This window comes from Pollachius pollachius, assembly GCF_949987615.1.
Source record: "Pollachius pollachius genome assembly, chromosome: 12".
Lineage (NCBI taxonomy): Eukaryota > Metazoa > Chordata > Actinopteri > Gadiformes > Gadidae > Pollachius > Pollachius pollachius.
In genome coordinates, this window is record NC_136945.1 from 6,939,783 (window position 1) to 6,967,282 (window position 27,500).

The 27,500-nt window shown below is 46.6% G+C and overlaps 3 protein-coding genes across 6 annotated transcripts in view; all 3 read right to left on the minus strand.

Annotated features, from left to right (window-relative positions):
* rassf5 (Ras association domain family member 5) overlaps window positions 1–5,740 on the minus strand; it is a 27,681-nt gene extending 21,941 nt beyond the window's left edge. The window contains exon 1 of the mRNA XM_079748266.1: window positions 4,789–5,740. Within this exon, the coding sequence (XP_079604392.1) occupies window positions 4,789–5,683 (895 nt within the window). The 5' untranslated portion in view covers window positions 5,684–5,740. The remainder of the gene's footprint in view (window positions 1–4,788) is intronic.
* Window positions 5,741–5,923: 183 nt separating this feature from the next.
* On the minus strand, window positions 5,924–17,649 carry ikbke (inhibitor of nuclear factor kappa B kinase subunit epsilon). 3 transcript variants are annotated; one of them, XM_079747403.1, is made up of 21 exons: window positions 17,617–17,649; window positions 17,157–17,248; window positions 16,742–16,879; window positions 16,475–16,604; window positions 16,194–16,375; window positions 14,642–14,802; window positions 13,689–13,799; window positions 13,205–13,384; window positions 12,706–12,902; window positions 12,213–12,325; window positions 12,031–12,122; window positions 11,623–11,715; window positions 11,406–11,463; window positions 11,074–11,186; window positions 10,904–10,980; window positions 10,770–10,809; window positions 10,548–10,649; window positions 7,998–8,094; window positions 7,591–7,682; window positions 7,435–7,506; window positions 5,924–7,325 (listed from the first exon to the last, which is right to left on the minus strand). In XM_079747403.1, exons 2-21 carry the CDS (start codon window positions 17,244–17,246, stop codon window positions 7,259–7,261), a joined length of 2,205 nt encoding a protein of 734 aa, XP_079603529.1. In that variant the 5' UTR covers window positions 17,247–17,248; window positions 17,617–17,649; the 3' UTR covers window positions 5,924–7,258. The 3 variants fall into 3 exon arrangements, with proteins under 3 accessions (XP_079603529.1, XP_079603530.1, XP_079603528.1); XM_079747404.1 differs by having other exon boundaries at window positions 12,213–12,271; window positions 17,527–17,643; XM_079747402.1 differs by having other exon boundaries at window positions 17,527–17,643.
* Window positions 17,650–19,462: 1,813 nt separating this feature from the next.
* srgap2 (SLIT-ROBO Rho GTPase activating protein 2) overlaps window positions 19,463–27,500 on the minus strand; it is a 47,849-nt gene continuing 39,811 nt past the window's right edge. The window contains exons 13-23 of one of the 2 annotated variants that reach the window (XM_079747947.1): window positions 27,018–27,078; window positions 26,721–26,798; window positions 26,269–26,403; window positions 25,974–26,079; window positions 24,763–24,987; window positions 23,291–23,370; window positions 22,731–22,911; window positions 22,490–22,627; window positions 21,966–22,173; window positions 21,742–21,852; window positions 19,463–21,626 (exon numbers count right to left, since the gene is read on the minus strand). In XM_079747947.1, coding sequence (XP_079604073.1) covers window positions 21,042–21,626; window positions 21,742–21,852; window positions 21,966–22,173; window positions 22,490–22,627; window positions 22,731–22,911; window positions 23,291–23,370; window positions 24,763–24,987; window positions 25,974–26,079; window positions 26,269–26,403; window positions 26,721–26,798; window positions 27,018–27,078 — 1,908 coding nt within the window. In that variant the 3' untranslated portion in view covers window positions 19,463–21,041. Of the gene's footprint in view, window positions 21,627–21,741; window positions 21,853–21,965; window positions 22,174–22,489; window positions 22,628–22,730; window positions 22,930–23,290; window positions 23,371–24,762; window positions 24,988–25,973; window positions 26,080–26,268; window positions 26,404–26,720; window positions 26,799–27,017; window positions 27,079–27,500 lie in introns of both variants that reach the window. The other variant, XM_079747946.1, reaches the window with a different exon arrangement.

Sequence of the window (27,500 nt, forward strand, 5' to 3'; positions counted from 1 at the left end):
CAGTGAGTGACAGGTTTGAGTGTATGGCAAAGTGAGAAGTACTGATGATGCATTGACGTCAAGTCCCATCACACCTCTACGGCCCCCATGCTGCGTACACCATGTCATCTTCCAGTGTGTGTGTGTGTCATAGTTGTCATCATTTGTGTAACTATCTATTCATTGCTGTTTTGAACTAAAGCCTGCATGTTTTCCAGAAGAGTTGTCCTGCACTTTCCATTCGGAAGTCTCTCTCTCTCTCTCTCTCTCTCTCTTCTCTCTCTCTCTCTCTCTCTCTCTCTCTCTCTCTTCTCTTCTCTCTCTCTCTCTCTCTCTCTCTCTCTCTCTCCTCTCTCTCTCTCTCTCTCTCTCTCTCTCTCTCTTCTCTCTCTCTCTCTCTCTCTCTCTACAAGGGCGACCTAAATATAGCCCTCCTGAAAGTCCCCACTGTTCTGCCATACATCCAGAAGGAGAGGAGCTCTGTACCTTCTGTAGAGAACGAGGACAGCGCCGTCAAGGTCACTCCACTAAAGCTAACATTTCCGTTGGCAGAGCCTCCCCTGTTTGACTCCACAAAGCTTGATTCAGGTCAAGGCCGGGCTGATCTTGCATAAAGCAGGTCTCCGCCAAGCCATGTGGATTATCAAAGACACATTGCCTCTAGACAGGAGATAACTACGAATAATTAGGTTGATGAATCATTTTGGCACTGACCCGTGAACAACATGAACCTGTTGTTTCCAGGGGCATGATAATAAGACTAGGAATATTTAAATATAGAACGTTTTTTCAAATGGTAATTTGCTTAATTAAGTAAGTTCCACTTAGATGTGTATTTCCATAAACATGAATATTTATGGCCTGAAAAAACATGAACAGGCTCAAATTTATATATTTTTGTTAAAACCATTCAGCAGGTCTGGTGCGTATTAAAAAGAAAGCCATGAGCCATGTAAAACAGAGCTCTTTCGTCTGTAGACATCTCTGGTGTGAATGGCCCTTTCAGTCCTTCCACTACGGTGGAACAAGGCTGGCACTGTGAGGACCAGATGAATAGGTAGGATAGGGAAATATGGAGGTGTTTGTTTGTGTGTGTGTTGGAAGCAAAAGACCCGTGGTTCAATGCAAACATTTTCACAGCCATGACTAGCCTGTGTGTGTGTGTGTGTGTGTGTGTGTGTGTGTGTGTGTGTGTGTGTGCGTGCGTGCGTGCGTGTGTCTGTGTGTTTGTGTGTAAAGTCTCCTCTGTCGAGGACAGTGACCAGAGCGACCCCCTCACCATAGTACCTCCCCCTGAGACCAGAGGGCTGAGAGCTCCTATATAAAGACTAGACCGGTAACATTACCTTCACCTCTCCTTTCAGCACGCACTCTCGCCCCCTGTCCCACCACATCAAGTCTCTCAGTTCTATTACAGCCGGTCCCTGCACGTGGTCAGAAACATACTCAAGTTCAATGACACGGTGGGTGCTTGTGAATCCGTGGTCATGGAAGCCGCTGGAAGTGCTGCCGGACTGCAGGGCATTCACCTTGCGGTGCTGAAACAGTAGAGCTGCCAAAAGGAACCAATCATGCAAGGGCAGAGCAACAGAGCTCGAGTGTTCGGACATTTCCTCTCAATGGACGCAAACTGAACTAAATCACTGAACTTCACTGCATGTACGCTGCAGTGCTGGTCTATGGGGGATACTATGAAGTGATTAATCTGAGTCTTTACTTAAATCCAACTGCTCCTGCTTCTGAGTCTAGACAAACATGACCCCAACACCCCCCAATCTGGGATTAGATTTACGTGAGAAATCCTTCCCTTAACTCTGTGGCCAGCGGCACAAGAGAAAGAGAGGGAGAGAGATTGAGAGAGACAGAGGCTGTCAAATGCTATCATGAGTAGAGGAGGAAAGAGATGAGAAAAGAGGAGAGGAGCAGAGAGGAAGAAAGAAATGAGATGAGAAAAGAGGAGAGGAGCAGAGAGGAGAGGGAGCAGGGAGAGGAGGAAAGAGATGAGATGAGAAAAGAGGAGAGGAGCAGTAAAGAGAGAGAGCAGGGAGAGGAGGAAAGAGATGAGCAAAGAGGAGAGGAGCAGAGAGCAGAGGGAGCAGGGGGAGGAGGAAAGAGGGGAGACTACAGGGTAGGAAAGAGTCAAATGGAGCAGAGAGGGGCAGAGAGGAGAATAGAAGAATGATATAAGGTGCCGGTCTGGCCGGTCAATCGTCATCAGGCATATGTCTTCTTGTTATGCCCTATTTTAGCCACATATGGTCCTGGATGTGTGTGTGTGTGTGTGTGTGTGTGTGTGTGTGTGTGTGTGTGTGTGTGTGTGTGTGTGTGTGTCTTGGGGATAGTCAACAACGTCACTGACTCACCACTAACCCAACTCCAATCTCTGTTTGGAAGACGGTGACAGTAGGAAAAGCAGGAGGGCAACAGACTTCCCAAACAGAAAGAGAAGAAACAATGAAAAATACAACCTTCAAGAACCACTGCCCCCTGTCCCTGAGGGGCGAGCCACACAGCAGCTCCTTCTAGGGATAAATATAACCCACAATGCCCTGCTCCGAGGCAGGGCCAAGGGGGGTGAATTAAAGCCAGGCGTGATGCAGCAGGACCAAAACAAAAGACTGAGAGAGAGAGAGAGAGAGAGAGAGAGAGAGAGAGAGAGAGAGAGAGAGAGAGAGAGAAAGAGAAAGAGAAAGAGAAAGAGAGAGAGAGGGAGGGAGAGAGCCAGGCGGGATGCAGCAGGACCAAAGCAAAAGACTGAGAGAGAGAGAGAGAGAGAGAGAGAGAGAGAGAGAGAGAGAGAGAGAGAGAGAGAGAGAGAGAGAGAGAGAGAGAGGGAGAGAGCCAGGCGGGATGCAGCAGGACCAAAACAAAAGGCAGAGAGAGAGAGAGAAAGAGAGAGAGAGGGAGAAAAAGAAAGACAGACAGACAGACAGACAGACAGACAGACAGACAGACAGACAGACAGACAGACAGACAGACAGACAGACAGACAGAGAGCGAGAGAAAGGGCGAGAGAGATTGTGGTTGTTTATGGTTGTGAGGACATAGCTTCTCTCCCCTGTCATTTGTTGGGTGTAGCTGACAGCCGCGTGTGTGTGGTTGCATGTGTGTGTGTATGTGCGTGTTTGTGTGTGTATGTGGTTGCGTGTGTGTGTGTATGTCTGTGTGAGTTCTCTTTCTATTTCAGCACTTTCGGGTCATGTTCTGTTTCCCCCTCATCCAAACCAAGAACCCCCCCCCCCCCCCCCCCCTCCAACAGAGGAAAAACTGCTGACTGAACACAAGTCCATAGGAACTGATTAGTTGGATCCACAGAGCAACTAAATAACGGCCACATTAAGGCTGTATACGGTTATAAAAAAGGCCCATCAATTTCTAATTGAGTGGGTGTGTGTTTTGTTTGTGCAAACGGCAGTGTGTGTATGTGTGTGTGTGCGTATGTGTGGCGTGCGTCTGTGTTTGTGTGATAAGTGCGCCAGTAATCTCTCCTCTGGCTCCACTGAGCTCCTGCTGATACCACACTAAATCAGACGGCTCTACAGTAACAATCTCTCTCTCCTTCTCTCTCTTTTAACCAATCCCTCTCTTGCAGTGGCTCTCCATCCAACGCAGCCCAACCTCTCCATCTCTCTGCACAACCATTGTCATTTCCCTCTCTCTTCCCCTCCCTCCCCTGCGTCTTTTTCCCGGTCTTATCTGCATCCGACCACTCAACACACTGCGTTTCACCCTCTTCTCACCGCTCTCTCTCTGTTTCCCGTTGTCTCTCTCTCTCTGTGTTTCCACTCAGACCATTTTGTGTAAATGGGCGCCCTTTTCTATCTCTTTGCTTCAACCACTCCCTTTGTTCCCTTCAGCTCTCAGTGACACACACACACACACACACACACTCTAAAATCCATAGTCATAATTAGGTACTAACATACACATTTTGTGCTAGAACCCACGAGGTGTGTGTGTGTGTGTGTGTGTGTGTGTGTGTGTGTGTGTGTGTGTGTGTGAGTCTGATTTGTTTGTTGATGTGGGTGTGTGTACATGTGGGTAATATGATCAGGTGTATGTGTTTCCCAGCGACGTAGGGGAAATGTCATGATAAGGTGAGAAAGTCCTGGCGTGGGGATATGATATTTAAAACCGCTGGTACAAAGTTTTCAAAGGCCAGTATCACAGGGGTAACTACATGTGAAATCTCTGGGTCTTATAAAGAAGCTATGATACTTTCCAACCCTGGTATATAATACCAAACACCTATTGGACATTCACCAACCCAAAAGCCGTGATTGATGATAATGGGATAAGTAGTAGGCCTGCTACTAATTCCAACAAGTGCAGCTGCACTTCGAGAGAGAAATAGGAGCTAACTTTGCTATTTTTCTTTGATTCGGTTCACTGGCTTGAGAATATAGGCTGTAAATCGCTCTGACAGCAAGAGAAGCTGGGAGCAGAAGATAATGCGGTCTCTAAACTCCCTTGACTCCCGGAGGCTTGCGTGCTGGCTAGCTCTAATAACTGGATGCCCGGCAATGTGAACAGTGTCTTTGGGCTGTTGTCTCTCCTTCCCCGTCTAGCAAATACACCCTACTATCGTGGAGAAACGTATGATTAATTCATATAATATCTCAATGGCAAATGCTATCGGTTTTATGGCCTGCTAGGGAAATATTAACACATTGACCTTATTGCAAAGATGTGCGGATTTTGTCCATCAGTCAGTGATGTAAATCCCGTCCCAGCAAATACTAAACGCTGACAATTGTGCCGTCCATAGGCGCATTACAAAATATATAAAAATACAACAGGCGTACTTACTTTGACACTTCAGGGCTGCACGCGCACTGATCTGACAGTTACAAACGTCACACCAGTCCTGCGTGACCGTCCTGGAATCGAACCGGTGCCCTTCGCCGCGCTCCGCTTTGACGCGAGGGTCACCCTGCATCTCCGGGGTGAAAATGGTCCAGGCCCCGCGCCGCTGAGGCTCAGGCCGGGCAAACCTTACCACACCGGTGCGGCCCTGTGTCAGTCTCTCTACCGGCAGCCGCCCCCCTGCCTCCCCGTCCGGTGACCCCATGGAGACGCCGTTGTTGTTACTGCTGCTGCTGATGCCGCTGCCCGGGGACGCGCGCTTCCCGTGCAGCACGTCCGAGTGCGCTCCTGTGTGTCCATTTGCCGCCAAAGCGCCTGGCATGACGCTGATCTCTGCTGTCCTTTTGTGTGAATTTCTCTTTTCTCCACGTGTGTTTTGATTCAAGAAACAGTCACACATGTTTTGGTTGCGGTCATTGCTCTGTTCCCGTTGACTTTCTCGACCCGCCGGTGTGGTCCTGCACTCTGGGCCGCCGCTGTCGCAGTCCGTGCGCTCGCCTATGTCCCCGTCCACGCTACGTGGCGCATCAGCGCGCGGCGCTGCGCATCCTTCGCTAGGCGACGCCGATCCGCGTGCAGTTTCTCCCGCCAGTGCCGGAGAGTCGGAATGATGATTCGACAATTTCAGCGACGCTGCATCAAAACCGCGACCACCTTCCGGTGTCGCCGAGCCGGTCTCCACGGTCCCGGAGTATTTCCTTAACATCATTTTTTCAAGGGAGGTTTTCCTCGGCATTTTCTTTCTCACGTTGACGAATTTTAAGAAGAGCAGCGGTGGTTCCGAATCCAACCGGTGTTGTGGTCCCGGGTTCTGCCCCACCACACTTGCAGACGCCATCGTGCTTAGTCGTATGACTGCCGTAATGGTGCGTAAATCTGTCCAAGGTGTGCGTGTATGTGTTGTTGTTGTACTACTCTCCGTCCTCAGATTGTAAACTCAGCCCACGCTTGGAGCAAGCGTGTAGTAGTGACGCAAGGAATAACTGTGACATCGTTTTAATGTCACGGGAGAACCCTCTTAAAGAGACAGGAGGTCGCATATAAGTAACATTTTATTGACAATGACCATACAATTGTATTTTACATGGGTCAAACAATTTTAAGTTACTTACTATTATAACATACAATTATTTACGGTGAATCAACCAGTTTATATTTTGGAATGGGTCTACAGTTATAACTTGTTAGCTCTTGTTACAGTACAAACCAATTTACTACTAACCCTTAAAAAAACGGAGGATAAGGTCATGCGTGTCAATGGCAACCAGATGTTATGGTATTGTAAGGCAATATCTGGACATTATAATTCACACAATTATGAATCTGAAAAGTCTGTCTCAGATTGACCCATACTGTATACAGCATAAGGTAGGGGATGAGAAAGTACAAGCCAGCAGTTGGAAATTTATGCAACTTTCCACATTGCTAAGCACATATAACCACAAAATAAAAGTCCCACAAAGGGCCATCACACTTTTCAGTGTCATTCAAGCTCTTTCGGTTTCGTTTTATTCAAGCAGCCCTCTAATCCAACTGCTCTAGCTAAACTCATGCACGGCGCACACATCAATGTTACTTGTAGTCCCACCATGAACTCCCACATGGTAAAAACGGAAAGAAAAGTATTATAGTCGTCCTAAAGTGCTCTGCTCCTTAAGGTGAATTCCCTGACACACACACTCACACACACACACACACACACACACACACACACACACACAATAATGTACGCTAAAAATCAATCAGTTAATTCAATTTGTAACAATGACACTCATAAAAGGAAAGTGATTGTTTCACATCCGGAGAAGTGCAACATTTTAAATTGACTCAGAGAGAACGAAACCTTGTGAGGAATGTTCCAAAAACAGGGGGCAAGAGGTAATAAGATGAAAAGTAATGCTTATTTCAGCAAAAACATTCAACATCAACCTCGTTTATCTTTAAAAGCTTTCCAGATGCTGCCTCAGTGAGCGCCTGAAAGAACTAACAAACTACATACATCTGACTGAGCATTTACTCTGCCACTAGACATGGCGCTGCATCACTACGACAGCCGATTACAATCAACATAATATGCATAAAAGCATTAATGAGGTTTGTATTGAACCACTTTGTGGAGGTCTTCTCACCACCACAACCCCGCTCAGGAAACACTCCCATATTCACAGCATTTCCTCCTGACGCATCCTCTCTCCAAATTATAAATCATGTTTCCATCAGTTGTTTGTGTGCATCCCTTTCCATCTTTACGTCAACACCTATCGATAGGATGTATTATTTACAACACAGGTCGTTATCAACTCTGTTAACCATCCGAGTGGCAACCAATATGAGACCTTCCTTTGGAAACCAATGATGGTGGTTGTGTGTGTGTGTGTGTGCATTTGTGTGTGTGGGTCAAAGTGAACGCTGGTTACAGTGTACAGGGCCTGGAAAGACTGGGCTTCAGCGGTGCTGAAGCAGGGCTGACCGTTCCTAAACTGTGGGGAGACACAAAATCAATACGTTTCAGTCACTCAAAGATACATGCGGTGACTGTGTAATTCAGAAGGGTCAGTTTGGTACGTGTAATTTGTTGATGATGCTCACCTTTCTATGACGCTGTTGTTACACTCTAGCTCTTGGACCAGCATCTCCATTTCCTCTTTCAGATGATGCATCCTGGAGAAAACAAAACACGTCATCCCTGTCTCTCTTCTACAGACAGACAGTCGGTCACACGGGAAGGCAGACATACGGACACACCTGAAGACCATTTGTTCCTTCTCTCTAGGAGTGTCCTCAGGCTCCGGAGCTTCTCTCCTGGGTTGGAAGCTGAGAAGGACTATATCCAGGGCCTGGTGTGGATGACCATGATGACGAGGAAGATCAACAACATAAGTGACTCACAATCCCAACAATTCAAACATAATCAAAGAGACAATAATAGGGTGAATGTGTCCACAGTCCTTGTTTGAGACGTGGACCACACAGTGTTATATGGTAGTAATACAGTTGCTAGGGTGTCTCCCTTATACTGGGTTTGATTCCTCATGTTCACAGCCTACCTCTGGCCTTTTTTCTGAAATCTGTAGCCATTTTGGGAATGGCATCTGCTAAATAACTAAAGAGTAAATGGTGAAATAGTATTGGACCCGAGACTTGAAGCCCACCTTATTCAGATGTCCGTTGCACATCTCCAGGTCTGTCAGCAGGCCATTGGAGAAGGAGTTGAAGTCATCCAGTCTGCTCTGTATCCCCACCAAGACACTATCAGCAGATAGAACCAGTTATATCAGGAGTCAACATCAAGAACACATAAAAGCATGCCAAAAGATTGGTGCATGTCTGACATTGTACTGTCTTTGTGTACAAACAGGAGTAGCAGGGTGATTAATAGCTTTAACCAAGGGGTGTGATGTCATGGAAAAGGTCTATTGAACTTTCGGTAAGACTTCAACAGAATGACAGTATCTCTCCCGACCTCTTTAAAAAAAAAGGTCACAGTATGAATTGATGTGCGGTTTTGAAATGCACTGCTCTGAAATGAACAGACAATTTATATGTTTTACATGGACAAGGCAAATGTTCAACATCCTTTCATGTTAATAAAAATAAAACTGGACTGAATAGTATATATGTACAGAAGAGTTAAAGCTAATCACTGTTGTAGACGTTGAGCAGTAGGGTTGTGCGTTATGGACAAAATCTTTTATCACAATATGGGTAATTTCATATCCTGATAGAGACACAGTATATATCACGATATAGTACATTTTCTGTAAATTATATGAAAACATTTCCACCCATTATAAGCACATGCCTCATTACTACTTTTTTTAATAATCCTATCAACTCAATGCAAATGTAAGTCCCTGCCGTAAAGTAAAATAACGATAGAAACAAAAGAGGGGAACATCTATCGATAGACATTTTTCTCCTGCTCCCCGATATATATCGTCATATCGCACAGCCCTATACAGTGGGGAAAAAAAGTATTTAGTCAGCCACCAATTGTGCAAGTTCTCCCACTTAAAAAGACGAGAGAGGCCTGTAATTTTCATCATAGGTAAACCTCAGCTATGAGAGACAAAATGAAAAAAAAAAATCCAGAAAATCACATTGTCTGATTTTTTAAGAATTTATTTGCAAATTATGGTGGAAAATAAGTATTTGGTCACCTACAAACCAGCAAGATTTCTGGCTGTCACAGACCTGTAACTTCTTCTTTAAGAGGCTCCTCTGTCCTCCACTCGTTTCCTGTATTGATGGCACCTGTTTGAACTCCTTATCAACATAAAAGACACCTGTCCACAACCTCAAACAGTCACACTCCAAACTCCACTATGGCCAAGACCAAAGAGCTGTCAAAGGACACCAGAAACACAATTGTAGACCTGCACCAGGCTGGGAAGTCTGAATCTGCAATAGGTAAGCAGCTTGGTGTGAAGAAATCAACTGTGGGAGCAATTATTAGGAAATGGAATACATACAAGACCACTGATAATCTCCCTCGATCTGGGGCTCCACGCAAGATCTCACCCTGTGGGGTCAAAATGATCACAAGAACGGTGAACAAAAATCCCAGAACCACACGGGGGGACCTAGTGAATGACCTCCAGAGAGCTGGGACCAATGTAACAAAGGCTACCATCACTAACACACTACGCCGCCAGGGACTCAAATCCTGCAGTGCCAGACGTGTCCTCCTGCTAAAGCCAGTGCATGTCCGGGCCCGTTTGAAGTTTGCTAGAGAGCATTTGGATGATCCAGAACAGGATTGGGAGAATGTCATATGGTCAGATGAAACCAAAATAGAACTTTTTGGTAAAAACTCAACTCGTGTTTGGAGGAGAAAAAATGCTGAGTTGCATCCAAAGAACACCATACCTACAGTGAAGCATGGGGGTGGAAACATCATGCTTTGGGGCTGTTTTTCTGCCAAGGGACCAGGACGTCTGATCCGTGTGACGGAAAGAATGAATGGGGCCATATATCGTGAGATTTTGAGTGAAAACCTCCTTCCATCAGCAAGGGCACTGAAGGTGAAACGTGGCTGGGTCTTTCAGCATGACAATGACTCCAAACACACCGCCCGGGCAACGAAGGAGTGGCTTCGTAAGAAGCATTTCAAGGTCTTGGAGTGGCCTAGCCAGTCTCAAGATCTCAACCCCATAGAAAATCTTTGGAGGGAGTCGAAAGTCCGTGTTGCCCAGCGAAGGCCCAAAAACATCACTGCTCTAGAGGAGATCTGCATGGAGGAATGGGCCAAAATACCAGCAGCAGTGTGTGAAAACCTTGTAAAGACTTACAGAAAACGTTTGACCTCTGTCATTGCCAACAAAGGGCACGTAACAAAGTATTGAGATGACCTTTTGTTATTGACCAAATACTTATTTTCCACCATAATTTGCAAATAAATTCTTAAAAATCAGACTGTGATTTTCTAGATTTTTTTTTTTTCATTTTGTCTCTCATAGCTGAGGTATACCTATGATGAAAATTACAGGCCTCTCTCATCTTTTTAAGTGGGAAACCTTGCACAATTGGTGGCTGACTAAATACTTTTTTGCCCCACTGTATATAAAAGAGGGCAGCATAATAAAGTGGCGCTGACTGAGACTGACTGACTGATTCCCTGAATCAGTGTATTCCGCCGAATACACTGATTCACATGTGATTCTTTGAGCAGTGTAGTTAAAGCGGGGTTGCGACAGACTGACCTGCTCCAGGTGCTGGAAGTGGCCAGCAGCTCTTTGTATCTCTTGACGCTGTCTTCTCTGAACAGAGTCTTCATGCGCTTCATGCAGGTGGACAGGTGGATCCTGAGGGGAGAGAGTCGAGGGTCAGACTCCCAGGACATGTGGAAGAGCTCAGCCTTCGGGCGGGGGCTGAACAGAAATGTCAGGTTTCGTGAGCAGAGGAACACTGAGGCACAAACTCACTTTTCAAACTTGTGGATCTGCTCGTCGTTGTATCCCAGCTCTGTGGGGACAATGAAGAGTTGGTTGCCAAGTACAAGCAGACACACATTTATAATGCATAGCTCGACAAGGAACACAGAACTACCATCACTTACTGCCCGTCTGTCTGTCTTTACGGTACATCTGATGAATGGCCGAGATCTTTTCCAGCAGCATCTTCATCTTCTGATGGCTGTGGGAGGCAGAGGTCAAAGTTCAAACACAACACACACACACACGCGCACGCACACGCACGCACACGCTGCGACCCCCTGCCCCTGTCTACCTCTTGTCGTTGGCCAGACTCTCGGCCAACTTGGCCTGTTCTATGAGTAGGTGTTCCAGTTGGTTCTGGAACTGCTGGACCCCCCCCACGTACATGGGCAGGTGCTCGCGGATCTGCAGAGGGGTCAGAGGTGCCCAGGACTCGGTTGTTTATCGATCATATCATGTTAAATAACCAGTTTAGGAAGGTCAAACAAATCTTAACTCAAGATCATCAAAACACCCGCTCTATGGTGAGCTAGTGTCTATCTTACTAATTAAATAATCTCTTGTGAGTATAAACCTCCTCTATGTCTACTAGCTTCTATCATGTGGACGTCTAATGGCCCCCACCAGCTGCAGTTTGTTGTGGTTCTCTATGAGGCTGGGTATCTCTGGAGGGTATTGGCCTCTGAAACAAACACACACACACACACACACACACACAGAAGAGGCACATTTAGCTGAAGATGAGAAACTGAGAACCAGGGAGCGATCCCAAATGGTTTCTTAAGCCAGATTGATGCCACTGTTTAATGAGTATGGAACAGTGCCGGATGGATGAACTCACATTTTGTGCTCCAAGTCGAGGCAGGCCTGCAGTCTGAGGGTGACCATGGTGATGCTGACCATGGCTGCCTCACAGTCCCTGCGGAGCTTCATCCTACACAACAGCAAGGCAGAGGATCAGAAAAGGTCCTGGGTTTTACGACGTAGGAAATGTGGGAAATGATTTCGGAAGCCGGGAAAGGAAAGTGCTGACTACCGAAAATAATAATTGAGATAATGTAATAATCTATTAATTATTGGGTGCAATGTGGTCTTTCAGCCAGCAGATGGCGACTACATAAAATGGAGAGGGGATAACATCCCTACTGGGCTAAAAGGGGATACAATAATAACACAATAATGCTTTCAATAAAGACTTGCTTGCCAGAATGCAATACAATAACTAGCAGTGTAACAGTGTGTTTTGTACATGTAACTGTAGTATCCCTGCAGGAGCAGCTCTCTCTGCGCGTGCAGCGTGCGTACTCTCCTCACAAACTGGTGGACAACTCCCACCAACACCTGCAGAGGACACAGAGGGGGAACACAGGAGTGTGTGATGACATGAATATGTATATAACATGAATGGAGGAGAGCGTCGCTGAGACTCACCCTAGAGAAGCGGTAGTCGGCCATGATGTCAAACCTGGAGGGGATGACAGGGATCTCCGCTACAAAGACACAGGAACACTGCTCAGACTTACTGATGGATGATAAGCTAACCACTAGTGCAGAAGAAAAGAGTCAATCGATAGGTTATAGTACTGAATATAAAGTGATCATTGTTTACAGACTAAGCAAGCAAAATGAAGATGGAACTAACGTTTTGTTTTCCATCGATTGAGCCAAAAAAAAAAAAAAAAGGTAATTTGTAGACTGACAAGGCCAAATCAGTTCGCAAAATGGGAAAAATGGATCTGGAACCTCTGAGTCGCGTCTCTAATGCCTCTGGAGGCCATTGGATAGACCTACAGCCAATCAGAGCAACGCCATGTTTGACATGTCAGAGGCCGCCGTCTCTGATGTTTAGGAAAACTACTCAGCGGTGCTCCCATGGGGCACTGCGCTGGACAGTCATCTATGCGTGTGTGGGTGTGTGTCTCACGCTCTCTGCAGAGAAGGCCAGGGTTTGTGTCGGGCCCCAGGCCCAGCAGCAGCAGGGGCTGGGCGGCCGTAGTGGGGGGCAGGTTGACCACCTTCATGCTGCCCTCCAGGGGGAGCTCGTGGCCCAGGTAGAGCAGCTGCTGCTTCTCCACCTCCATGCCGGTCTGGGAGGCCACCTCATCCAGGAACATGGACACCCTGGATGGTGGGGGCGATGAACCATGGGTGTATGTCCTTATGCATGACCTATTGCAAACGAATGCAGCTACCAAAATCTGGTTTATGTACCAACTATCCTGTGAGACCAGCAGGACTGCAAATCGGATTTGATGAACCTACCATATACATGCTGTAAGTAAGTAACAAGCCATTCATCTATGGGTCATTCGATACTCTGCATTGAATTACCACTCTAGATCATCTAGTTATTTTATGCTAGCCTGGGTGCTTGGCTCCTTTTCGTTTAGCTTTGATGCTTTGATCCAATGTGACAGCCATACGTGTTGTGATGGTGGATGTAGATGCAGGAGGCCGTGGCCTGCAGCAGGGAGAAGAGGTGAATGGGCTCCCGCTTCAAGATGTCCGTGGTGGCCATGAAGAACTGGTCAAAGCTCCAGCAGCGCTCCTGGTCCGCCTCCAGTATGCCCGCAAGCACCGGCACCAGCTGCCCCGTCAGACCCCTAGGGTGGAGGGAGAGGGGGGGACGGAGAGAGGAATAAAGAGGGTGGAGAGATAGAAGAGCGAGACGAGGGAGGGGGGAAGAAATCAAAAAAGAAAGAGAAAAAAAAAAGATTATAAATAAAGACATAAAATTAAAATCTGTAAAAAATGTCATTACGTATGGCCAGTCTCCCAGCCAAGCCAAAGCAAAAAATGCCCTTTGATTGACAGGGAGACCATCGTGATGGACAAGAATATTGTTTAGTCAATAACAGGCACGCACGCACGCACGCGCACACACACACACACACACACACGACATACTGTGACAGCTGGCAGCTGTGGGGAAAGTTGTAGCCCCAATCTATAGATCCGTCTTCATCCCTCTGTATTCCCGCTATGGATCCCACAGGCTTCTTTGTGGTGATGTTGTACCTATACATCAACAGCATGAAGGTCACACATCAGACTTGCATACTCACACAAAAAACACAATCAAATAGGCAAGGCCCGAGGCATACATGCACAGTATTGTTTCGCTGTCTATGTCCTTCTTATTTTCCAGTATAGAGCAGTTAAAGAGCATAATAATAGTTGGTTTGTCACTAGTTAATATCTCTGGGACTGAAATTCCTCCATATCGTTAGCCTATATAGGTTACATAACATTATTAGTCAGTTTACCAGAAACCATGCATATTTAGTAGCAGGGTTTTGTGTTTGGGTGTGTTGGTGGGGGGAAAGGAAATGTGTTCTTTGATAGGAAACTATGCATATAGCTATGCATATTCACTTGACTTCGGATCATTAAGGACGAGCTAAAACCAGTTACTTTGTGTTAACGTAAGCAGGAGACATAACTACCAAGCCATTTTTTTGACTCTCTTGCGATGAACTGGATGTTCACAACAAAAACAGATAAAAATGAAACACTACACCTGAATTCTTATTGGTTAATTAAACAGACGTGTGAGTCAAATATGCAATGATCAAAACGGCATATTTCGATATAACTAAAAGGGGACAGAAGGTAGGGCCAGTGGCCAGCAGTTGGAGCCAGGGGTCAGCCTCTGACTGAACATCTGGTTCTGTAAATCAGATGATCTGACATCCACACAGTAATCCCTGTAATGTTATCAACTTCCTGTAAGGTAACTTGTAACACACCTGACTAAGAAGCTTGCTAGCTAACACATTTTCTCTTCTGCCTTGACGATTGGTCTGCCATCACTTTTCATCATATACAAGCTTCCCCACCACCACTGGCCCCTGACGTACATGGTGGTCTTGTTCTTGCGGGGCCCACCGTAGGGCCTGAAGGGCAGGCTGCCGGTGGCAGCGTGGTAGAAGGTCACCCCGATGCTCCAGAGGTCCACAGTCACGCCGTAGCTCTTCTGCTGGGGCTTGCGCAGCACCGCACGCTCATACATGTCTGGGTGCTGGTCACACACACACACACACACACAAACACACACACAGCCTACTTTAAAGTATATTGTCTCGAGGGACTATAGTGAATTATGATAAAGTGAACATACTACTTCCCCAATTTAAAAGTGCACTCAAAAACATAGCACAATGACAAGTTGTTGACTAAAGGTTGACATGTGCATTCCCCTACTATGAACTTTAAAGACAACATGGTTTTATATCTGTTAATTTTCATATGTTGCTCAAACATGTATCCATGTATTATATAAGTATATATATATATAATTATATATGTATATATTATATATATTATATAGATATATACATCAACAGATGTATTATTATTCCCCTGTCATGTACAGTCTTGTACACTAGAGGGCTCCTAAGAACGTAGGAAAAGGTTCAAAAGGCAGGCGTGGTTGGGTCCTCTGCTGTAGAGTAGAAGTATTTTCCTTCAATAGACGAGGCTGCCATTTCAAGACTACCCTACTTTATTCTGACACCGTCTTCATTACCCAAGTATATTGTTCCTTGAATGGCTCATGAGTAACGTGATGAAACACAACATATGGCTAACACAAACACTAAACTTAACCATCTCTGACCTAATACCTAAACTTAACCATCTCACAAGCTAAAATTAGCAACTGATTAACACATCAACAATAAACTAGCCCCCGATGTTGCACAAGGACAAGATAAACGACAATTTAACGATAAACGTTAAATTGTTTAATGCTAAAAACAATTCCAGTTCCTTGAATTGGACAGCAAGCTACCATCAGCAAGGCGAAGTGTGAGTAGCTGAATAGTCTTAAAGGCAAAAACACCCAAATAAAACTAGGTTCCTAGAAATGGGACCTTAGAAGTGCTGTGTTGACACTATTGCCAGCGCTATGGCAGGAACATACTATGCTGTAGGGACCTGCCACAACCCGTTTCAAGAGCAGGCGACTAGACCCCCAGACGCAGCTCATGCAAATAAAGCCCGAAAATCGACACAACAATCTCAATCTTAATATTGAAATTATTGTTGTTATTGGTAAAATGAATAATAAAAAATATATAATAATTAAATTACCAGCCTATTTACAAAAATCATGAAACATGATGTGAAATGAATTTGTAGCATTTAGTAAAAAAAGAGGAAAACAGGATCTGAGCAGTCTAGTTTCCCTGAAAAATATCTAGTTGTAGTAGTAGCTATAAGGTAAGTATAGCAACAGTCAAGAACACTAACTTCCTTTTTTCATTGGTAGCTAACGAATAAACAAAGAAATAAATATTTTATTTGTTTATAAAATAAACAAATAATAAATAGGAAGAATTCTATAAGGAACTAGAATAACATTTGCTACACTTTTGAAATATCCTCCAATGAGTGAACGGCTCGGCTTACTAGATATTCCTCCGTTCCATAGATGGAGAGAAACTTCTCCTCGTCGTTCAGCTCGCGGGCCGCTCCGAAGTCGGTCAGCTTGTAAACGGAGCGGCCGTCGTCCCCCACCTGCCGCATGATGTTGCCTGGCTTGATGTCCCGGTGCACCACCCCGTTCTCCCGCAGGTGGTTCATCCCCTGCACTGCACATAACACAAAAGAACACAAGGAGGCCTACATTTAAGGGGTTGGGGTTGGTGGTTAATATGTGGTATTTACACCCACACGACACTTTGACTGACCTACACACTGCAGGACAATGCAGAACTCGGTCTCAGGCAGGCCAAAGGCATTTTCTGGTTCCTCTAGTAGACTCAGCAGGCTGCCTCCGGAGCAATACTCCATCACCAACACCTTTTGTTTCGAGGGGAGCTGAACACAGAGGAGAAGAGAGGGAGAGGGTGAAGGCAGGAGCGTGATAGGCAGGGACATAACAGAAGTGGAACTAGCAAGTAGGCTTTGTAATTTAATATCACCTCTTTGGTTTACCTGCAATACCTGAGTCTTACCTCTTCCACAGCGTACAGCCGGACGATGTTGTTATGGTTGAGTTTTCTCAGCATCTCAAACTCCCTCATCTGGACCTCATAGGAGCGACTGTAGCTAGCGGCGTTAAACACCTTCACTGCTACTTGCTCACCCGTTTTCTACAGGGAGGATACATTTAAATATAAATTTATTGTTTTACAAAACATTTGTTACACATAGCAGGACAAAATCGGTAAAATCAGCAACTCCTACTCACCCATGGCCGACTGAAACCTCACATGCATACATATAATACAACTGACAACATTTTGCATCCATTTAAAAGGTGAGGCAACACGTCGACATACATAACACATCCCACGGCCTCATTAAGTCAACGTTCAACATGTGCCTAATGTGTCACAGCCAACATGTGGCTGATGTGTCACCGTTCACCTTGTTGCGGGCTTTGTAGACACTAGCGGTGGCTCCTTGGCCCAGGACATCCTGGACAGACCACAGGTAGTTCACCGTACTGGCCGTCATCACTAAAATGTCAAACAGTGAAGAATGTCGATTGCTTACAATCCACAGCCTCACCGACGCATTTCACCGTAGCAATATAACACACACGCACGCACGCACGCACGCACACACACACAGACACACACGGATATAAAGTATGAACACGACTTAAAAAGACGGTTCGTAGCTGAAGTAGCGTCACAGAGACAACAACTTCACGTGTTAACCCAAGTAGATATACACACTCAGTAAAAAGTCCGAATAACTTCCTCAACCCAGTGAACAATATCAGCCCACCTACCGTAACTATGTTGCTTAAGAAGGAACGACAATCCAAATAAACTAATATTTGTCCCATTTACCACCCAAACGGTGGGACTCCAACCATTACCTGGGAGCCGCTGGCAGCTCTGCTGGATCCTCCCCTCCGCCGGGGCTGGACCGTGTTTGCGGAAATGGTTTTGTGTTGGTCTTGCAAGTTTTGCAATCGTTACTTCCGATTTAGGCGTTTTATTATTACACTCAAGAAGCATCAGGACCTACATATGTGGTGAAAAAACATTAAGTTCACACCGGCTTTTCTTGAAATTGATTTTCCCGATAAGAATCTTGAAGTTATGGATGTTTAAACATGTGTGTAGAGAGTTAAGGCCGTTTCTATTTCTTTTCGACCAAAAATCCAATGTGGAGATTTGAAGGTTTGATGGCCTCTAGAGGTAGACATCCACACTTGCACTAGCGATGGACTTACTACATAAGTATAGAGCATAAGTTGCGTAACATAGTATAACTAACATTTATATAATTTAATACAAATTGGTTGAGATATGTGACTACTGACTTCAGTAAAGAAGTGCACAGTTCAGTAAAACAAACAAGAGCATAATTATAGGCAATATAGGCCAAACCTTGATTAGGCACGGTTTCCATATTGTAGCCTATTATTTTGTGCTCATTGGCGTTTATGATCATCAGACAAATGCAAGGATTTTATTGCAAGCAAGTTTATTAAAAAACAACAAATAAAAAGGAAACAGATTACTGCAAGAACTACACATGGAATTATATAAGGCCTATTTGATTATACTACTATTGCTATTACTGTACAATATTGTACCAAAAAAAGAGTGTACCTCTGTAATGTACAACATTGTATATACAAAGTACACCTGAACACAGGATTTTTTTCAGTAATACAGAGACAACTATAAATAGATTTGACATTACAGTCTTCTTTTTTTTTAGTTCTGCTGTTTCAAATGGACACAATAAATGCATATTTTAAACATATTCCATTTAGACAAAAAAACTAAAAGCAATCCCCATTTGGTCAGTTCACACATGCACACCAAGTTCATTCACGTGCACCACGACAGGGCCAAGTTCTAACCGGGCCCCATGGAGACAAGATGGCCCTGGCTCCTTCACAGCATAGTTGGAACGAAGAACCCACGGTATCCCCAACGTCTACATTTGTGTGTATTTGAGTGTGCACTTATGTTTAGTACAAGTCTTCTCACTTAAATCACTCACTGCAAGAAACACAACTCAAAGAAAAACCCTAAAATATCTCCAGTTGTCATGAGGTAAGCGTAACAGATGTACGCACGGGAGAAACAAACCCCAGGACGATTAACAAACATGACCGGTCAGTAGATGCGATGTTATGGAAAATAAGAGGAATTAACTGTTTAATACGTAAAGTTGAGAAGATTGTAAAAGGGATTGTTCATTGTAAATGGGAGTTTGCAGAGAGATGGAAACATTAGGATTTCTCTGTAAATATTCTCATTTCAAGGTTTTCCCTAAAAGTCGTGTTTGGTCCATTCACGGTTCTGGGTATTACCTTTGTGTCGTGAATGCTGGCCTGCCACTGGTGTTGGTACTGCACTGGCTGGAAACTAAATGGAACCCAACCTGGCCCTTATCTATTCAATTCAAGTCATTGCTGAATGTCGCCATCATTGAAAGCAGATTGCACCTCCCCCTGTCTCCGGAAGGCAGTTGGTTCCCTTTTATCATATTCAACTGGTCCGTAGAAACAATATTTGTGGTGGTGATGACAACTGGATGTGAAATTACATATACAACTGTAGACACGCACTCCATATACTGACACTCACATATCCATACACAGCCAACAGGAACAAAGTTTAACTTTTTTACAATTTATATATATATATATATATATATATATATATATATATATATATATATATATATATATATATATATATATATATATATATATATATATATATATATATATTAATAACCAACTTGGAGTAGTAATAATATAAGCAATCCTTTTTTTCTTGTTCTTTTTTCTTAACTAATCGGATGAGGTGGTTGGTTGTGCTTCTACCAAAAACCTTTAACCCACTCAGGAAACATCCTCAGTGTGTTTGCTTCCAGTTATCCATGATCATTAAACATACATACACACACACTCAAACACACCGCTAGAAGTTTAAAACCCTTGTTGTCATTAAATCAGAGTAAAAGCGAGTATAAGAGCAAGCTATAATCATACTTCTTATTGTCTTATAGCTGTATGTTGCGATGCTGATGCAGTCAATCCGCTTGCCAATACAACTGCCCAGCATGCTAAGAGAACCTGAAAGGCGAATAGCTGCCAAATAAAGACTCAACACACACTTACACACATATATATCCTGGGTTGTGTGTGTGCGTGTAATCCAACATCATGCATAGGAATGATGGATTAAAAATGTTTGCCCCTTACACACAGGGACAGCTGCAGGGAAAAACAAAACATAATTCCTCAAACTGCTAGTTTACTTTTATTTATTTACCTCCTTTATTGCTACAGATTCTGAATTACTTGTCAGGGGTTGGAAAGCACATTATAATATGCTGCTCCTGCGGTCCTAGTGGAAAGACATAGCAACAGTAGTCAGCGTTGTCCGTGTTGACTCTAAATGGGAAGAGGAAGGCTATGCATAGAGAGAAGCCATTTGATTTAGGTTGATATTTGGCCCCAGCTCTCGCTTGTAGTCTTGCGTCACATTTTTCCCCTTCATCCATCCGTCGGTTTATCTCCCCCACTCACTCTTATATTCCACATTAGGGTTGGTGTGACGGGATTGGACCGAGATCTCAAGAAGAGTTTCACAGTCTATTGTAAGGAGTAAAACACCCCATTTTCCAGTCCACGACGGGTCATAAAAGTAATCTACTGTACAAAAAACTGAAAAGTTTCAACAGTGCTCAATGTTTCTCACTCAAATCGGAGTATTAATGTCAATAACAGTCTTGCACTCCCACAGTAAAAAAAAAAAGTCAACCCGCAATCTCAAACATCGCAAACTAGTGTACTATAAACCCTGAGTCCTGTTCCCTTGTGTGTGAGAGGGTGTTTGCGGACAGATGAATGGGCTCAGTCAGGGATCTCAGGGAAGGTGATTGGATGTGTGGGATAAGACAGAGGCTGAGATGGAGCTGGTGGTGGCAGCTAACAGGGACGCCTGGAGGCCGCTAGGTCAATGCTACATATGTGTAGTAAAGTAGTTGGGGTCTTGTGTTGTATGGTGAAACTTAATGAGTCAATTACCGTGCGTGTATCAGACAGGAAGTTGGGATGAAGTGTAAGTGTGTGTGTGTTTGTGTGTGTGTGTGAGGGGGGGGGGGGGGGGAAGAAGTAAAGTGAAAATGGGGCAGAGGTGGGGTTGGAGTGACTGTGAGTGTGTGAGTGTGAGTGTGTGTGTGTGTGAGAGAGTGTGTGTGTGTGTGTGTGTGTGTGTGTGTGTGTGTGTGTGTGTGTGTGTGTGTGTGTGTGTGTGTGGGGGTGGTGTTTTAGGCCGGACAGGACTTGTCGTTAGCCTGGGGCGGAGGGGGCGGCGGCGGCACAGAGTGTGTGTGGGGGGAGGGCGGGGGAGGAGGCACGCTGGAGGTGGGGGAGCCTGTGACGGGGCTGCCCCCGCCGCTGCCCCCCTTGGGGAACACCACGGGCTTGGGCCGCGTGGCAGGGGGCCGGCACTCCCGGAAGGAGGGCACGGAGGAGGAGAGGCAGGAGGAGGAGGACAGGGACAGGGAGGGGGAGGTGGAGGAGGGCAGGGGGCTCCGCAGCTGGGTCTTGATGGGCCGGAAGGAGGAGGGCACGTCGCTGGCCGAGGAGGCGCTGCGCTGGAGCGGGTGGCCGTGGGCCGAGCCCCCCTCGCCGTCCCGCAGCAGGCGGGAGTGCAGCGGGCTGGAGGGCTCCGACGCCCCCCCGCTCCCTCCCCGGTCGCCGCCGCCGCCGCCGCCGCCGCCGCCGCAGACCCCCTTCAGCTGCTCCAGCGTGTCCAGCACCACGTCGGGCGCGTGCGTGTGCTTCGGGCCGCTCTTCCTCTCCAGCTCCCGCAGCTCGCTCAGGGCCGAGCTCATCGCCGCCTCGATGTCCTGGGGAGACGCGAGCGCGTTAGCACGGCGCCGCCGAGGGGCAAGCGGGGGACATTAGCACGGGTGGCGGCAGATCGCGGAGCGCGTCTGGACGGTAGGAGTGGAGTGCGCTCACCTGGGAGCTGTGGTCCACCTGGGCTATCAGCTCGGGGTCCAGGGGTCGGTGGTTGCTGAAGCTCTTGGAGCGGCCGGCGGAGGACGTCTTGCGCATCTGCGGACTCTCCACCTGGATGCACAAAACACAGCGAATTTCTCGTCGAGGCCGATTGTGAATGGAGAACCACTCCCGCTCCTCCTTGCGGCCGCTGGGTGACTATGGAGACGTGTGCGCGGGCGGACCTTGGTCTTGAGCGAGGCGTGGCGCGTGATGGAGTTGAGGATGCTGTGGGCGCTCACGGGCCGCTTGTCTCCGCTCTCCTTGGCCATGACCGCCCCTACGGGCAGGGAGGCGGTCCGGGCCCCGGGGCCCGCGCCCGGGCCGGTGCCGTCGCTCTCGGAGCCCCGGAAGGCTCTGCGGATGCTGCCGGACTCTGGCCGCTTCCTCATCCTGATGGAGGAGGGGAGACCGACCGTCAGCTCGCACTTTGGCCTTTATGTAGGTCAAATTTTCGGGGGATTTGGAGAAATCACAAAAGGCGGGTGGCCAGAAAAACATTGGAGTTTGATATCAATTGTGGCTGAACTAGAAGCATATGACTCACACACGCACGCACGCACGCACGCACGCACGCACAGGCACACACACACAGCCACACACCCACACAGAAAAACGAGACAAGAGAGAGAGAAAGCAATGGAGAGACTATCTAACACGGACAGAGAAAGAGAGAAGGAGAGAGAGAGTGAGCAAGAGAGACACTGACTTGTTCAGGTTGGCTAGGTAGATGTCAGCTACGTGGGCTCCGGTGGGGGAGGCAGCGCTGCCTCTAGTCGAGACCCTCTCCTCCAGCAGGTCCCGGGACTCTACATCAGGCTTGGGGCTGCCCCGGCCGCCATCAGGCCTAGAACACACCGCCAACTCCTCAGTACACACCCGACTACCACAGCATTAACGCGCACATTGAGTTATTGTGTGCATCAGCGGGCACTCAGGCAATGTCATACATGTCTTGGACCACGATGTACTGGTGTGGTACCAGTCCTTCCACTCCATTGTGTCTCCCCTCCCACCAGTCGTCTGTGGCTCGCTGGTACAGGAGGAGGGAGGCGCCCTTCTTGAACGAGAGCTCCCGATTGGTTCGCCCGGTGTAGTCGAAGCGAGCGACGGCCTCGATGGGGTCGGACTCTGAAACGCCCAAGGAGCCTGAGGTTCAACCAGCGTATGTTGTGCAGTAGAGACGAAAAGCAACGGTGAAGAAGGAGCAAGAAAGGGAGTAAAGGGGAGGGATGGGAAAGAGTGGAACGCGTTAGTGCCAAGCCGGACAGAGCAGTGCTTCAGGACACTTCCAAGGCTTAGTGATAAAAAAAGAAAAGCAAAGCGTAAAAGCTAAGCATTGCGAAGCGAAATTACAGGTAGAAGCTGAGACAATCAGTAAATAACATAATTAGTGGCATCAGGCATGCTTTCCCTAAGCCGGCACGAAGGATGTGGGTCGATTAAGCATTTTTTTGAGATATAAGCGGGGAAAAGATTACTTTGTTCTACTTGTGTGAGCGCTGCTTACCGTCGTCACTGATCTGGACCACAGTGGGGGTGTTGGGAGCAGAAAGGTCGACCAGGGGGGCCTCGCAGTGGGGGCTGTCACTGGTAGAGGGAGAGGAAGGAACCGCAATCGATTAGAAGCCAGACAGAGCTGATGCACTCCGTCTGGGACACAGGGACAAAGATGACTCACTGCATGTTCCCTAGCAGAACATGCAGTGAGTCAGTGCCTTTTCCATTGTGACATCCACACCGAGCAACACAGACTCAAAACACACACACACACACACCCTGGCACGGCACTGTGCTGAAGTCATCACAAACACCAACCATGAAAACCATTCTACTATTAGGATTGCAAAAATCCATCAGGTTTCATTTAAAGGCGTCTACATGTCTATGTGTATGTGTGAGTGTGTGAATCGGCAGTGGTGTGCGCATGTGTGTAACAATCCTCTGATCTGCATTTCTCTGATGTGTTCTGAGAACCGCTGTGTGGTTTGGCGCATCAAAGGCAAGCTGTGCAGGCGTGATAACCTATTTTGTCACATAACTCCCCAGAGTGTGTTTCCTGACCAACTTGCACCAACTTGTTTCAGTCACTTTTACTTCACCCTCGCTGTGTGATGGCACAGCCACATTTGAAATTGATTGTTGTGCGCCCACGCATGTGGGTGCACATGCATGTGGTTACACACGTGTGTGTGTGTGTGTGTGATGGTGTTGCGCCTCCCAGACAATGATGCAGCCAGGTGCTCCTTTAATCTCCTGTGTGTTAGAGAATAAACTGTGCCTTGTGTGCCCATACCACACAAGACCAGACGACACTAGACAGGACCACACTAGCCTAGCCCCGACCAGACCACACTAGCCCCGACCACACCACAATAGACCAGACCACACTAGACAGGAACACACTAGACCAGACTCTCTAGACCAGACCAGACCATAATAGCACAGACGGCACTAGACCAGACGGCACTAGACCAGACCACACTAGACCAGACCACACTAGACCAGACCGCACTAGACCAGACCACACTAGACCAGACCAGAACACGCTAGACCAGACTAGACAAGACCATGCTACAGTAGACCAGCCTAGGCTAGACCAGAACACACTAGACTAGACCGGAAAAGGCCAGAAACGACTAGACCAAAACCAAAAGTATCGGACTAGACAGACCACACTAGACCAGTTAGACCATACCAGACCAGAGAAGCGAATAACAGGCTGACAAAATGAAACCTGGTATCTTCCTGATATCTCCATCATTCCCTACCCCTGGAACCCATCCCCCCTTCATCAACAGCTCTCCCCCAGCCCACACACATCACAATAAGAATGTTTGAAACATACTGGGTTTAATCTCAAATGTCTTCCTCTATTAACTGTAAGAGTGGATTCACGTCTAATACGAATAATCAATAAGTGTTCACCACTACGGTGTACAACATCCACCCTCCACCCAACACCTGCTGCCTTCCCCTCACCAGAACTCCTCCACGGCTCCGGGGGCGCTGTACACGGGCCCCTGCAAGTCCCGGGGCCCGGGGAAGATGCCGTCGTGGTGGATGATGATAGTCTTGATGAGCTCGTTGACGTGCGCCTGGCAGGACACCTGGTCGTGGCCCTCAGGGACCGACATCAGCGTGGGGCCGAAGCAGATGGCAAGGTTGTAGGGATCCATCATGTTGTCCTCACTGTACTGGGACAGGCTGGGGGGGGGGGGGGGGGGGGAGTTAGATACTGTGTCTGTGTGTGTCTGTTAATACAAAACATGCAGGAGAGTGTATTTACAAGATAAGACAAGAATGTCTGGACAGATTTACGGGCCAAGAGCGATCGCTTACAGACAGACGGACCAAAACACACAAGCATGCCTCTAACGGACAAAAAATACACAGCAACCCATCTACTCCATGTCCCCGAGCCTCTCAACTAAGTGAGAGTGCGAGTGTGCGTGCATGGGTGTGTGTGCTTGTGTAAGTTTTCAGAGTCGGTGCTATGGCTGAACCAGATGACGTGCATAAATCACATCATTGACGGAACAGTAGGAGTGAGAGAGAGTGTGGTACGAGCTCCCTGATTCACCACCACAAGGAGAGGACACACACACACACACACACACACACACTTTACCCAGGGCTCTCACGTTACCATTCAGCCACAATCCGTCCTTTCTCTCACCCGCTATGATCCCATTTCTGTCCGGCTCTCGTCTGTCTGTCAGCCTACACTCAGAAGCTTCTTAGTCAAGTGTGGGAGAGAATTTGCGTCCAAGTGTGGATGTGTAAGTGTGTGTCTGAGTGTGTACGTGTTAAAAGAAACTGTGATTTAATGGTTGATCATATTGCAAGACTGAACATATTGCATATATTGCATATTTTGACATGTACATAGTCTTAGAAAAACAACATCAGCCCAAATTCTTGAAGAAAAAAGAAAATAATAAAAAGGAGAAAAAGCCCTTGAGGGGGTTATAAGGGAGATTTACAGCCAAAAATGCCAAGGTTATGGGGTTAAAGGGTTCAATGTGGTCGGCAGCACTACCAAAGGGCTGCCAAATCTGGTCATCTAGAACTGTGGGGGCCCATACTACCAGACAACCCAAAGTTAAGAAGAAGTCAGTTCATCAGTAGATGCAGTGTTATAGTGTTTGTGCGCGCGTTCGTGTTTGCGTTTGTTGTGTTCTGCTGCTTACTGGTTGAGGAAGGCGAACAGATATCTCATGATGATGAGGGTCTTGCTGGGCAGAGACTGCAGCACCTTCTGGATGTGGACTGCTCTCTCCTGGAGGCTTTCCATAGCTAGAAGAGATTACACACACACACACACACACACACACACACACACACACACATACACACACACACATATATTTAAATACTCAATTGTTTGCACACAAGCACATCCACACATACAAACAATTGCACACACACACACACACACACACACAAAACTCAGAGGCACACACACACAGAATGTAAGACACTTACAGACACAGGATATGAGGTCATTGAAGACCTCCTTGGGGAATAGGGCGTGGTCCAGTCCTCTGAAGTAAAGCTTCAGGACGCCAGCGATGGAGTCCATATCGTGGTCATTCTGATCCCCTGCCAACGGATCCTCACCTACAGGAAGACCGTGAGACGGACAGGAAGTAATACAAGGTAATAATATAAAAATATTCAACATTTTCTACAGAGATAGGGAAACACTAGTTAGAGTGCTATTCCATGGCATGTTCCTCATTTCTTTTAGGTCAACACTTTTATTGCATTTATATTATTCCTGGATCTTTTTTCGTGGTACAATTCTTATAATACTGCTTTAACAATGTCAATGTCTGCTTTCCATGCAAATAAAGCACTTTAGAATTTCATTGAATGAAGGATCTACTTTACAAGGGACTCTGGAGGTTAATTGGTTTGAAGTCCTGCTGGCTTACCTCTCTCGAAGGCATTCTTGATGTCATTCACTTCCACCTGGGAGCCAGACACTCTGAAGATGCCCTCATGCTGCAGGCCTGCACACACACACACACACACAATTGAATATGGCTTCTTATTGCATGATTATATTTTCAAGAAATTACCGTAAAGACTGGAGTCTAGAATTTGTATAAAATCACAATTTCTCACAGAGCCAAGCGAAAATTGTGTACGGTGATAACAGAACCAATCAGGGCTCAGTCACAGTGATATCTGCTGTTAAACCAATCACATCACTTGAAAATGTTCCTCACCATGGCGACTGATGAAGCGGATACAGCTCTCCACCATCAGAGGAATTGTCTGACCCGAGTCCTGGAGACAGAGAAAGAGAGACACAGAGACAGAGAGAGAGAGAGAGAGAGAGAGAAAGACAGAAAGACAGAGAGAGGGAAAGAAAGAGAGAGAGACAGTGAGGGAGATGGAGAACGGGGGAGAGAGAGAGAGAGGGGAGAGATTATATTTAGGAAGTGGATAGGAACAATCCCTGGCAGGAGGATTTCTGCGCCTACACGCATAGATGCACAAACAAACGTGCACGTGCAGACACACACGTGCACAGACAGAGAGGGAATGAGACATGAGGGAGTGAAACGGGGGGAGAGGGTGGGAGCAGCACCTAGCAGCTGTTGCTAGGAGACAGTTCCTTTTTTCGTTCCTTTTGTTTGTTTTGGGGTTTTGGGGTAAAATGACAATACAAACGACAAACGAGGTAGGAGAGGTTATGTGCGCGATCA